General features: G+C 38.5%; 2 protein-coding genes across 5 annotated transcripts in view; both read left to right on the top strand.

Moving 5' to 3' along the window:
- Positions 1-10,847, top strand: part of ZNF277 (zinc finger protein 277) — a 115,398-nt gene extending 104,551 nt beyond the window's left edge. For 2 of the 4 annotated variants that reach the window (XM_036863531.1, XM_036863528.1), the window contains 5 exons: positions 2,760-2,827; positions 5,004-5,100; positions 7,021-7,063; positions 8,075-8,249; positions 9,022-9,334. In XM_036863531.1, the coding sequence (XP_036719426.1) occupies positions 2,760-2,827; positions 5,004-5,100; positions 7,021-7,063; positions 8,075-8,249; positions 9,022-9,208 (570 nt within the window). In that variant the 3' untranslated portion in view covers positions 9,209-9,334. Of the gene's footprint in view, positions 1-2,759; positions 2,828-5,003; positions 5,101-7,020; positions 7,064-8,074; positions 8,250-9,021 lie in introns of all 4 variants that reach the window. The other 2 variants (XM_036863529.1, XM_036863530.1) reach the window with 2 other exon arrangements.
- Positions 10,268-10,729, top strand: GTF2H5 (general transcription factor IIH subunit 5). Its single transcript, XM_036863532.1, has one exon. It carries the CDS (start codon positions 10,302-10,304, stop codon positions 10,515-10,517), a length of 216 nt encoding a protein of 71 aa, XP_036719427.1. The 5' UTR covers positions 10,268-10,301; the 3' UTR covers positions 10,518-10,729.
- Positions 10,848-12,736: the final 1,889 nt, after the last annotated feature.

Raw genomic sequence — 12,736 nt, 5'->3', positions numbered from 1 at the left:
CCGTGTCATTGATCGTAAGCCAACTGATGCAGAGGTTTGAGGAAGTGTTCTGAACATCTTTACTGACATGCCTTCCAAACTTTGTTTTTCTGGTATTCTTTTCTTTCCTAACATGATTCACTAGCAGGCACAGTGTCTTAATTAGAGACTAAATTTTTTTTCTCTTTGGGTCTTGTTCCTGTAATAAGTCATATATTTAACTGTACCAAGGCAGAGCACTCTAGGAAAGTCTCAGCCACTGTCACTTGCAAATCGCTTGTTTCCTATTCTAATGAACACAGAGTTCCATTTTCCTCTCAAATGGTAAATGGTTAGTGCTGTATTGCCTAGATAAATCCCCATGTTGTACTTAATACTGAGAAAGCTGCAAAGTAATGCTTTGAGTTTGGAAGTTTGACAGTGAAAGATATTTTTCATCATTTTGGGCTCAAAACATTTATTGATAAGTAACATTTGCCTGTATTGTTGAGAATGATAGTACCCCAAATGGCCCATCGGGGTATTAGTCCAAGTCCAGAGAGACTACGTAATACATAAAAGATTTAATTCATCACCAAAAATGCCATCTAACAAGGATCATGTTGGCAATGGTGAGGCCATTCTTGATGTTCATAATGAAGCTTAGACACTTCATGACGACTCTGGGAAGTACATTATAGAGTCCAAATTAACTATCTCTAATGACGTTATGGTAAATCTCTGCATGTCTGAGTTTATGCATCATTTAGCTGATAGATAATGACGGCTTCAAAACCTCTCATTAAGTTGATGAATGATAGATTTTCTTTTTCTCTAAATCATAATGGCTCTTGTAGTTCTTTGTTTTTAGTTAAATGAATTTTAGAGAAAAAAAATGTTCCTGAGGTGAATTCTGGTAATGTTTTTCCAAAAGAAGGATATCAAACAAGGATATCTGTATTATATCAGGTGAGGTTGGACTTGACAGTTGCCATAGTTTAGCTGCTTGAAAAAGTGCCCACTAGTATTTCTGCATCCTTCTTTAATGCACTGTTTGCTTTTGCATGGCACGGTGGGAAGATTGAGTGGAGAGAGAAGAAAGGACAAGAGAAAGAAAGAAAGGACTCAAGGGATAAAAGAGACATGGTTGGGCCCAAAGAAATCATTCCTTCTCATCACTACATAAAGTTTTGCTGAAACTATGACTAAATTTGCCAGACATAACCCTAAAAGGGTGGAACTCCTTCATGAACTGTAAGAGATAAAAGGGATTTGAGTAGATATTTGAGTACCTACTATTACCTGGTACCATGTACCATGTGCTTTTTTTTTTTTTTTTAATTTATTTATTTATTTATTTATTTATTTTTGGCTGTGTTGGGTCTTCGTTTCTGTGCGAGGGCTTCCTCTAGTTGCGGCAAGCGGGGGCCACTCTTCATCGCGGTGCGCGGGCCTCTCACCATCGCGGCCTCTCTTGTTGTGGAGCACAGGCTCCAGACGCGCAGGCTCAGTAGCTGTGGCTCACGGGCCCAGTGGCTCCGCGGCATGTGGGATCCTCCCAGACCAGGGCTCGAACCCGTGTCCCCTGCATTGGCAGGCAGACTCTCAACCACTGCGCCACCAGGGAAGCCCCCTACCATGTGCTTTTTATACATTAACTATTTAACCACATTACAGAAACCTTTTGAGGTAGGATCTAAATTGACATCACATTTTTTAGATGTTTTCAGTTAAAATTCAATTCAAAAAAATACTTCTAGTACCCACTGTGTGCCCAGCCCTGGAAATGTAACAATGAACAAAGGCCATGTCCAAACAGACACTCTAGTAGAAAAGACAGAGAGCAAATAAGAAAACAAATAGATACACAAAATGATTTCAGGGTGTGATCAATGCTTTGAAGAAAAATAAAACATCCTAGAGGAATAAAAAGTAACTTGAAGGACGGGTGTTTTAGACAGAGTAGTCAGAAAAAGAGGTAGTAACATTTAAGCAGAGACCAGGATGACGGAGCCATGTTAGGATATGTGAGGGAGCAGTGTTTCAGGCAGACGATGCGACAAGTAGAGAAGTAGCTGGGTGGAAGTCAGCTTGCTGTGTTCGAGCAATAGCAAAAGAGCAGTCTGGCTGGAGCCAGCTGAGCAAGAGAAAAAGTGGTGGGACATAGTGATGGAGAGGGGGCCAGGGCAGAACATGGAGGCCTTATAAGCCATGGTAAGGCCTCTGAATTTTGTTCTGAGTGTGTGAGAAGCCCTGGGAGGGGTCATACAAACAGGGAGGTGCCCTTTGGAAAGCTCACTGTGGCTGCTGTCTGGGAAATAGACCGCAGGGGACCTCAAATAGAAACAGAGTCCGGCTAGGAGGATGTTTCAGAGTCTCTGTCAAAAGATATCAGTGGTTTTTGTTAAAAGATCCCCAAGAGATTCTTATGTGGATCCAGGGTTGAGAAACACTGATTAACATTTAAGAGAAAAGAATTTCACTGAAAGGTTATCGCTGCTTCTTCAAAAAGAAAAACATATGAAAATATTATTAAACATTTTTGCATATTTTTTAAATGTTTGATTTAGGATATATCCCAAATCCTAACATTTAGGATATATCCTAAATCCTAAAATTTGATTATCATTTCTTATCCCTGAAATAACAGCTTTAATATATTCTGCTTGTATTATTTTAAAACCATTTGCATTTGGGTTCTGTCTTGTTTTGTTTTTGAGTTCTGTGTCTACTTTCTCCTTTCCCCTCTTCCTCCTTCACCCCTCCTGTTTATCTCTAATCCCTCTGTTCTTCCTACAAAGGAACTTGGAAAATCCTGGGAAGAAGTTCAACTAGAAGATGATCGGGAGTTGCTAGATCATCAGGAAGAGTAAGACTTATTATTGATGCTACTTAATTGCAGTGGTTTAAGAGAAGGAAAACAGTTCTTTAGTTTGATTTAAAATTACCATTCTGAAAAGACAGCGTAAAAAGAAAGAGAACCCTCTCTCTAAGCCATGCATCATTTCATGTAATATAGCAAAAACTTGAATTCAAAATAACTTTGACACCTCATACCAGTCAGAATGGCCATCATCAAAAAGTCTGCAAATAATAAATTCTGGAGAAGGTGTGAAGAAAAGGGAACCCTCCTACACTTTTGATGGGAACGTAACTTGGTGCAGCCACTGTGGAGAACAGTATAGAGGTTCCTTAAAAAACTAAAAATAGAGTTAGCATATGATCCAACAATCACTGTCCTGGGCATATATCTGGAAAAGATGAAAACTCTAATTTGAAAAGATAAATGGGACTTCCCTGGTGGTCCAGTGGTTAAGACTCCTGGTCGGGGAAGTTCCACGTGCCGTGAGGTGTGGCCAAAAACAAAACAGAAAAAGAAAGAAGATACATGCATCCCAATGTTCATAGCAGCACTATTTACAGTAGCCAAGACATGGAAGCAGCCTAAATGTCCATGGACAGTTGAATGGATAAACTGTTTGTGGTATACAAACAATGGAATATTACTCAGCCAAAAAAAAGAATGATATAATGCCATTTGCAGCAACATAGGTGGACCTAGAGATTATCATACTACGTAAAGTAAGTCAGACAGAGAAAGACAAATATCATATGATATCACATGTATGTGGAATCTAATAAAATGATACAAATGAACTTATTTACGAAACAGAAATAGACTCACAGACATAAAAAACAAATTTATGTTTACCAAAGGGGGAAGGGGGGGATAAATTAGGGGTTCAGCATTAACAGATACACAGTCCTATATATAAAATAGATAAACAACAAGGTCGTACTGTATAACACAGGGAATTATATTCAGTATCTTGTAATAACCTATAATGGAAAAGAATCTGATAAAGAATATATATGTATATAAATATATATATATAAAATAATATATATGTATATAAATATATATGTATATAAAAAGATTTTATACATATGTATATAAAAAACTGAATCACTTTGCTGTACACCTGAAACTAACACAGCATTTTAAATCAACTATACTTCAATAAAAAATAATAATCATAATACCAAAATAACTTTGACATAAGAATCACTAAAGCAACTGTTATTCCAACTAAATAGTGTTTTGCTACTAAAGCTATTCATTGAACACACAGGTAATATATAATTCAGAGAAAAATATATTCCAAAGTGCTTTGCTTATTAGTCCATTGGTCTCTAGACCTTAAAGTGATATGATCTTTGAACTCTCTCTCCATGCTAGCTTGCCATTGGAGTAGTGAATGTGACTAAATTGAGGTTAACCTTGTTCTGTGTTCATCCCGTTGATGACTAGCTTAAAACAGTCACAGCTTCTTTGTTTGAAATTATAAGCTTGAGAAGTATTCTTTTCAACCTAAAAGGATTCCCTGTTATTCATCCTCTTTTCATTCAAAGCTGTTCAGCCTTTTGTCTCTCCTGGGATCTTGGTTCTCCTGGTTTAGGAATGACAAGAAGTTGACAGTATCTCAAGAAATAAATGCAGGGAGGGGAGAAAATGGTAAGAAGGGCCCTGTATGCCTTTTGATTTCTCTATTTGCCATCACATTTAACACTTGCCCCATTTAAAATGATCAGTATTTCCCACATGATAAAGGTTTGCCTTTTTAAAATAACGCCATTTGTCATGCAGAAACACACTCCCAGCACTGCACCTCACAGCATGCGCACTTAGTGATCATGGTTAATGAGAGAGAGCATACATTTCCTGATATATCTTCTCTGCAAATTAAAGCTGGTTGTCTCAGAAAGACATTGCACTGATCTCTTAGTGAAATAGCTGCTCGGAGAGGCAAATGTAAGAAAATGGAGCAGCACCTGTTTGCTACTTATATTACTTTCATGGTGCTACTTTGAATTTCAGAAACTGTATCAAAAAGTCATAATATGATATGACAGTCTTTACAGAAATGTCAGAGCTGAAAGAGAATGGCAGGGTTTCCTGGGGAGCAGAAAGTAATACCAAGTCACTGCAGGATGCCCTCTTCATGAAGAGAATCTCCATGTTTGCTGTTTTCTTTCTAACACAGTGACTGGTCTGATTGGGAAGGACACCCTCTCTCTGCTGTCTGCCTGTTTTGTGAAAAGCAAGCAGAAACAATTGAGAAATTATGTGTCCACATGGAGGTGAGACGCTTTTGTTCATTTGAATTTTGTTTCGTTGTTCCAACAGGGAGAAACTGATGGTAACTGCAGCCTCATCATCTTATACCTTTAGTTTCTCAATTATTTTCCCCTTCCTAAAAGTGCTGTAAGCAAAACAGAAGAGACAGGGCAGGTCCATCGAGGAGAACTAGAACTCAGGGCAGTTAAGTACAACTGACTGGACCTGGGTGAACTGTGAGTTTGGGACTTCACAGACCACTGATGCCATCCCACCTCTGAGATGCTTACGGGATAGTTCTGGCTTAGACTGTGGGATCTGCAGCCACGATGAACAGTACCCAGGATATGGACAGGTTCTGAGTCTTTTTCCAGTGCTTCCCATGCTGGTGAACAAGGAGAGCAGGAAGAGAAAAAGTTGCCATTTACAGAGCCCTTGGGGGAAATGGGGGTGGGGGAGCCATGGAGGTGGAGAGGGCACAGGGTGTGGTCTTGCAGCTCCTTCAGTTAAAAGGATTTGGGGGCTTCCCTGGTGGCGCAGTGGTTGAGAATCTGCCTGCCAATGCAGGGGACACGAGTTCGAGCCCTGGTCTGGGAGGATCCCACATGCCGCGGAGCGGCTGGGCCCGTGAGCCACAACTACTGAGCCTGCGCGTCGTTGCGTTGCCTGTGCTCCGCAACGAGAGGCCGCGACAGTGAGAGGCCCGCGCACCGCGATGAAGAGTGGCCCCCGCTTGCCAAAACTAGAGAAAGCCCTCGCACAGACACGAAGACCCAACACAGCCAAAAATAAAAATAAGTAAATAAATTTATAAAATAAATTTAAAAAATTTAAAAAAAAAAAGGATTTGGAGAGAAGAAATCTGAGGACATTTCCAGTTTGCGCTTTCCTTTCTGGAGGCCATCTTTATGTTATATTGGGAGTAGAGAGTTGAGTGTAATAGAAAAATATTACTGTGTTATTCTGATGTGCCCTCCCTTCCCTCCCCCCACTCTGTCATAGTGGAGCAGACTCTCCTTTTTCACCCATGTTCATTCCATTCTCATTCATAAAAACAGGGACCTGAAAGGTGTTCAAAAGGCTATGGGCATTTACTCAAGTGAAAACAGAGTCATTTTGTCTGAAACAGGTTGCCACTAGTATGTGTGTATAGTTTCCAGTGTTTAAATGTAACTCATGATATCCTAGTATCTTTGAATTGAAAGGAGCCTTGGTCCCCCTATCCTGTGTAAGAATTCCCTTTGCAGTATCCTTGACTGGTGTCCTCAACCTCTGCTCGGTTACTTTCAGTGATAACCTATCATGCAATTCTTAATTATCCTGACTGTGATGCTACACTGAATACCTTCACAGGGAGTTAGACGGTCTTTATTCTCTGTGAGCTTATAAGTTGAAGCATTTACCCAGATGGGCGATTGCAGGAGTGGAACAGAATAAAAATAAGTCTATGCATCATGAAAATCAAAAGACATGTAATTTGTGGGAAGATATGAGTGAAGAGAAACTTGCAGGTTTAAACATTTGACAGCATAAAACGAAGAGCAGAATTTTTTAAATTACCTATCTGCTTGTGGAGCAAAGGACCTATATTCATAATTCTAGTCCAGACACGCAGTACAGTAGGGCCACATCTTACCTAGCGACTGAGGACACTTCTGTCAGACTGCAGAATGCATACAGAGTAAATTGTAAAGACTGTAGATACAAGCTGTGAACAATTAAAATGTTTTAACTGATTGACATGACTTGTTTGGACTGTGCTTTACAAAGCAGTTGGATGTGGGGGGAAGCAGTTAGATTTCGAAGACTTCAAAAGCAGATGATGAACCGAGACTGAGTTTCTACAGTGTTCAAACTCCTGTGAATAAGCTGTCTGTTTATAACTTCAGCCTGAAAGATTAAATAATTTATATGCTCACAGATATATTCATTCCTTTTTTTAGGATGCACATGAATTTGATCTCCTCAAAATAAAGTCAGAACTTGGTAAGTTTGATTCGGAAGTTGTTTTCCATGATGCTGCGTTTTTTTATACACCATCCCGTAAACGATGCCTGCGTTGTGCAGTTGTGATTGGAGAGTGCACAGCCAAAATGTGTCTCTCCACAGATGGTCTCAACAGAACTGCCTGAAGCAGTGTTTCACAACCATTTTGAACTATAATATTCACATATGGTTTTAATTTCATATAGTCTTTCTTCTTTTCTACATATATGATTGCTTCAAATAAAATACAAGTTAATGGTTAATATCTATCATAATGTGGTGGGGACTAGTGGAAAAAACGTGGATTTTGAAGTCACACTAGAGTTCATATTCCAACTCTAGCACTTACTGGCTGTATGACATTGGGCCTCGGGTCAGCAGAATGTTACAGAGAGTGGATAGAGTATGTAAAACACCTACTGCGCTGCTTGGTAGTGTAGCTAGATTATTTATTATAGATGTACCCAATTGGATCACTATGATAGAAAGATTAGGGTCAGGAAGACATAAAGTACTGACTTGCTAATGTATCCAAGACCATAAAAAGCTCACTTCCCACACCTCAACTCACTGACTACTTTCCTAGACTCTTGGACATGTTACTTTACCGCTCTTATAGGCATGTGTATATGTTATATATGTAATAGATTAATAGTCAAGAACATGGGCTGTGGAGCCAACAGCCTGGTGTCAAATCCTGGCTCTACACTTACTGGCTGTGCAATTTTGGACAGTTTCCTAATGTATAATGTGGATACGGTAACACCACCTATGTGATAGGGTATTGCGAGGATTAAACGTATTAATGCATGGAAAGTGATGAGAACAGTGCCTAGCACATAAGCCCTATATAAGTATTGGCTGTTATTATTTGGTATCTATTAATATGCTTTAAAACTGCACTGCCTCTTCAGGTTGGTTAATAAAGAGAAGTGGTTCTTTTAAAAATTATAAAAATGCAAAAATGGGTCTGACCAGTTGTCTGATGATTCTATGTACTGTCATTTTCAGGACTGAATTTCTATCAGCAAGTGAAACTAGTCAATTTCATTCGGAGGCAGATTCACCAATGTAGATGTTATGGCTGCCATGAGACGTTCAAGTCCAAAGCAGACTTAAGGACTCACATGGAAGAAGCTAAACATACTTCACTGCTTCCTGAAAGACAGACATGGGATCAACCACAGTGAGTACTGCTCAACCAGACATATATTTCTTTGCTCCTTCTCCATTATTTCATCCCTTTATTTAATTCCTCTTTAGAATATCCCAGATTTATGAGAGGCAAAGTCAGCCCTGGATTGACCTGAGACCCTGTTCCTATAATTCTTCTCATACAGGTCGAAACCTTTAGATTTCAGAACTAACTACAAAGTGTGTCCAGAGAAGGAACCAGAGTAATAGACTTAAAATTCTTTAGATGTTTTAATTTTTGATAATTTATAATGAAGGAAATAGTGATGATTAGGTTGGGGGAGGGAAAAAAAAAAAAACCTCACAAGCAGAAGCAGTTGTTTTTATCAGATATTTGAAGGAGTAGTGTATGAAAGAATAACTGTATTTGAACTTTGTTAACCTTAGGGAAGAACCAGGACCTTTGAGTAGAAATGAGAGAGATGTCATTTTTAGCTTTATGGGAGGAGGTATTATTTAATAGCTAGAGTTGCCTGATAGTGGAGTAGGCTGCCTTTTAAGATAGTAAGTGTCTTGTTATGGTAGATATCAAGCAAAGGCTGAATTGCCAGCTAGCAAGGATACTAGTAAGACTGATGTCAGCCAGTAAAGGTCAAAGTAAAAGTAATTCAGAATTTCTCTCCCTTACAGCCTTTGCAAAATGCAGTTGAAATTGTTGGCAAGGAAACCTAGCAAAATTATAGTGATGTGTACATTCAGCTGCCTAGAAATTTTCTGGATAATATATAGTTTTGGTTATTCAGTATATCTATGGTTGTTTTCAGGTATTATTTTCCAACCTATGAAAATGACACTCTGCTGTGTACCCTGTCTGACAGTGAAAGTGACCTGACAGCTCAGGAACAAAATGGAAATATCGCCATCATTAGTGAAGATACATCTAAACTGCATGCTTTGAAACAAAGCAGTATTTTGAACCAGTTGCGACTACATGAGTCCTTGAAAAACTAGAAGAAACTGCCACAGAAGCAATGTTTCATGTTTTCTCCTGTGAGACAGACGCAAAATACTTTAAATTTGAACATCAGCAAAGGATTAGTCTTTGGTAAAATAAACTTTTTTTTTTTTCTTTTTTTTAATTGGCTGTCTTGGGTCTTCGTTGCGGTGCGCGGGCTTCTCATTGTGGTGGCTTCTCTTGTTGTGGAGCATGGGCTCTAGGCTCGCAGGCATCTGTAGTTGTGGCTCGTGGGCTCTAGAGCGCGGGCTCAGTGGTTGTGGCACATGGTCCTAATTGCTCTGCAGCATGTGGGATCTTCCCGGACCAGGGATTGAACCCGTGTCCCCTGCTTTGGCAGGCGGATTCTTAGCCACTGCACCACCAGGGAAGTCCAAAATAAACTTTTAAAAAATGAATTTTTTTCCCAAAAATAAAGTAGAAACTAAATAAAATGAAGACTTTTTGTATATGGGCTCTAAAGTTTTATTATGTAATCATTGTAAATGATCTCATTTCATTAGACTCATATTTATCTATAATAAGGAAGACGTGCAAATCACAAAGAAGTGAAATGTTCAAATTATTTATAAACCTAATTTCAACCGGTAGTTTCAGTCACTTCCCCACAGGCTTTCGTCATCCAGCAAGTCACAAAATTTGACAGACGTGTGCTTTCTGTACTACATTGGGTCAGCTGTGAATGTAGTGACCAAAAGAGGAGCCACAGAAGAGAGGAACAGTGGTCAAAGTCCTGGATGATGCACAAATTGGACACTATTTTGGAAAAATCAAGATCTGACTATATTATTATTATTGCTTTCCACCTGGAGTTACTAAACTCCCTAGAAATGGACATCAAGACAAATAACTTCACTTTCCCCTACAGTGTATATACGGCTAACAGATGAGTACCATTTTTTAAAAAACAACCACAATACCATCATGACATCTAACAAAATTAACAATAACTTCTTAATATCATATGTTTTCAGTTTTCCTTAGTTGTCTCAAAAATGTCTTTTTAGAGTCTGTCGGCGACGCTGAAACGCTGCTGGATCTGTGGGTGGAGCATTTTTAAGGTCTTCTGCACCTTCTGACTGGGAAAAGATGGTCAACGTCTTGAAAGGAGTGCTTATAGAATGTGACCCTGCCATGAAGCAATTTCTGCTGTACTTGGATGAGTCAAATGCCCTAGGGAAGAAGTTCATCATTCAAGACATTGATGACACTCACATCTTCGTAATAGCAGAGTTGGTTAATGTCCTCCAGGAGCGAGTAGGTGAATTAATGGACCAAAATGCCTTTTCTCTTACCCAGAAGTGAAAATATTAGATAATGATCACTTAGGAATTAAAAGTAACAAATGTGAGAGGCTCACCATTCGATGTCTTGTGTGACCGATTAGATTTACAGAATTGCTCGGAAGCATGCGACAGGGAAGACTGTGAAATCATTTGTTCATAAGAAAGCCCCTGAACTGACTTTCTTGTTCTGTTTTTTTCATTGTGTGTACCCTAGAATTTAAAAAAAAAAAAGCTTTAACAGTTGGCTGTAATTTGGCTTTTATTAACCTTTATTAAAATATAAATGTAATTGGTTTTCCTACCTCTTAATGCCAATTTAATACATTAAGAATATAATGGAATATGCTTTTAAATCATCAGTCTAACCTAAATACCACCTAGATATTTATCTTTGCTTATTCGTATTAGTAATTGGGGGTTTGGTAGTGTAGGTATGGTTTGTTTTGTTTCCACTAGAAACTTCACAGACAGACTGTTTAGATAAATATGCCAAGGTGGGAACTTTAGTAATATTTATACCTTACAAATAGTATCTGCATGCCAGCCAGCTCTGTTGGTAAAGAAGATGTGGGAGAGAATCCTGTAACATTAATGTAAACTGCAGTTTACATTTCCCTAAAAATACAGTTTTTTAAAAGCACAGAGGGTTAGAAACAACCAAATGGGAAAGGTATGTGCTGCTTTGCAGCTTTCCTCTTTCCTTGTTCAGACTTTGTTGGTCACATTTTCCCATCAAGGCAAGTGCCCTTTCATTAAGAAGTCAGTTTTCCTTGGACCTTATTCCCTATGAGAATCCCTGTGTAAATTTGTCTAAAAAAGAAAGGTAGGAACAGATAGAAGCAAAGTCAATCTTGGGGGAGTCTAGTTCTATGGTTGATCGAGGCAGAAACAATAACACTGATGGGGGCTTTGCTTCCCTTCCTGAAGATAGTGGTACTAGGATGGGTTCTGATGGTGGGAATTTTCCAAGAGAAAAGATAACTTTCATGATGTTAGGTGGAGTCGTATCCAACCCACTTTACCTGCCTCCTTATGGTGTGTTTATTCAGAGCATCTGTGTACCATAGTCACTTACTTACACATGCGTTCCCTAAAGCTGGGAATTTCCATAGGTATATTTGTCATGGTTTCCACCCATGTAACTCAAACTACCCAATTTTGATTTTCACATAACAATGCAAACAATTTTGATGAGTTATTGGTACATCTGGTACTAAAACTTGCTGAATACAGTACATTTCTTTAGGATTTCCAGCTGTACTGAAATGTTACTGACTCTTGTATTTCAGGCATGTCTAAATCTATTTCTAACATGCCTTAGGCGTTTGTCACCTAATACCTTTTAACATGAAACTTAGAGAAAATTTTTCTTACAATCTCAGAGTTTAAAAGGTACTGGAAAGACTATTGGACAGTAAGTACAAAGAGTGTTAAGTGAAGGAAAATCTTTATTTCATTGGCCCTCATTGTTTAAAAGTTGAGTTAGGGCAAATGTTCGGTATCTTTCTCTGGAAGTACATTAGAAGGATGGGACAGTGTGGTGCTGGGAGCCGCACTTGGAGCCACTGAGTTAGCTCGTCCAACTATGAGAGAAGCTAGGAGAGAACAGGAAATAGCCAAGTGACATTTTCTCCAGGCTCTGCTGCTTGGAATCTGGTTGACATTATTCGATTTAGCATACTTTAGATGTCTAGAACAAGATATGTTGGCTGCTGGGTACTGGAGAAATTTACTACTGTCTTTTTATTTTTAACAAAGTCCTTAATACTGTGAAAAGGTAGTATTAACTTAAATTTTCCTAACTGCATAAAAGAGTCATTTTAATTTATGAGAGATAGTTGACCAGTCACAAATATCCATGTACTAAAATTGTGATATTTAGAATTATACTAACTTCTTGAGAAAGGTTTTTTTTTTAATACCGTATAAGGTCAAAACTTCCGTATTCTTTGAACCCCAATTTCCTTGTGAAATTTAGTGTGATTATTTTAAAATTCCAGGCATCCTAAGTATGCATAAGAGTTAATGTAAAAATGTTTATTGAGACATCAGTTTTGATGAACACTAACTAAACACTGTTGTTAATAAGCAACAAAGGCTACTCTCTTTTATTTCTGATAATCACTGTAGGTGGTAGTCAAAATTATTAATGATTATATTGCTCTTAACATTATGTATAATAGAGGTGATTTGACATAATTGTACTTCTTTTCTGGAAATATGGTTAATAATGTGCTT

The sequence above is a fragment of the Balaenoptera musculus genome, chromosome 9 (genome assembly GCF_009873245.2).
Source record: "Balaenoptera musculus isolate JJ_BM4_2016_0621 chromosome 9, mBalMus1.pri.v3, whole genome shotgun sequence".
Taxonomy (NCBI): Eukaryota; Metazoa; Chordata; class Mammalia; order Artiodactyla; family Balaenopteridae; genus Balaenoptera; species Balaenoptera musculus.
This window is presented reverse-complemented; position numbering and strand designations above follow the sequence as displayed.

Excerpts from the sequence above, each read along its gene's own strand:
- GTF2H5 (XM_036863532.1), top strand. The coding sequence starts at position 10,302 with ATGGTCAACGTCTTGAAAGGAGTGCTTATAGAATGTGACCCTGCCATG.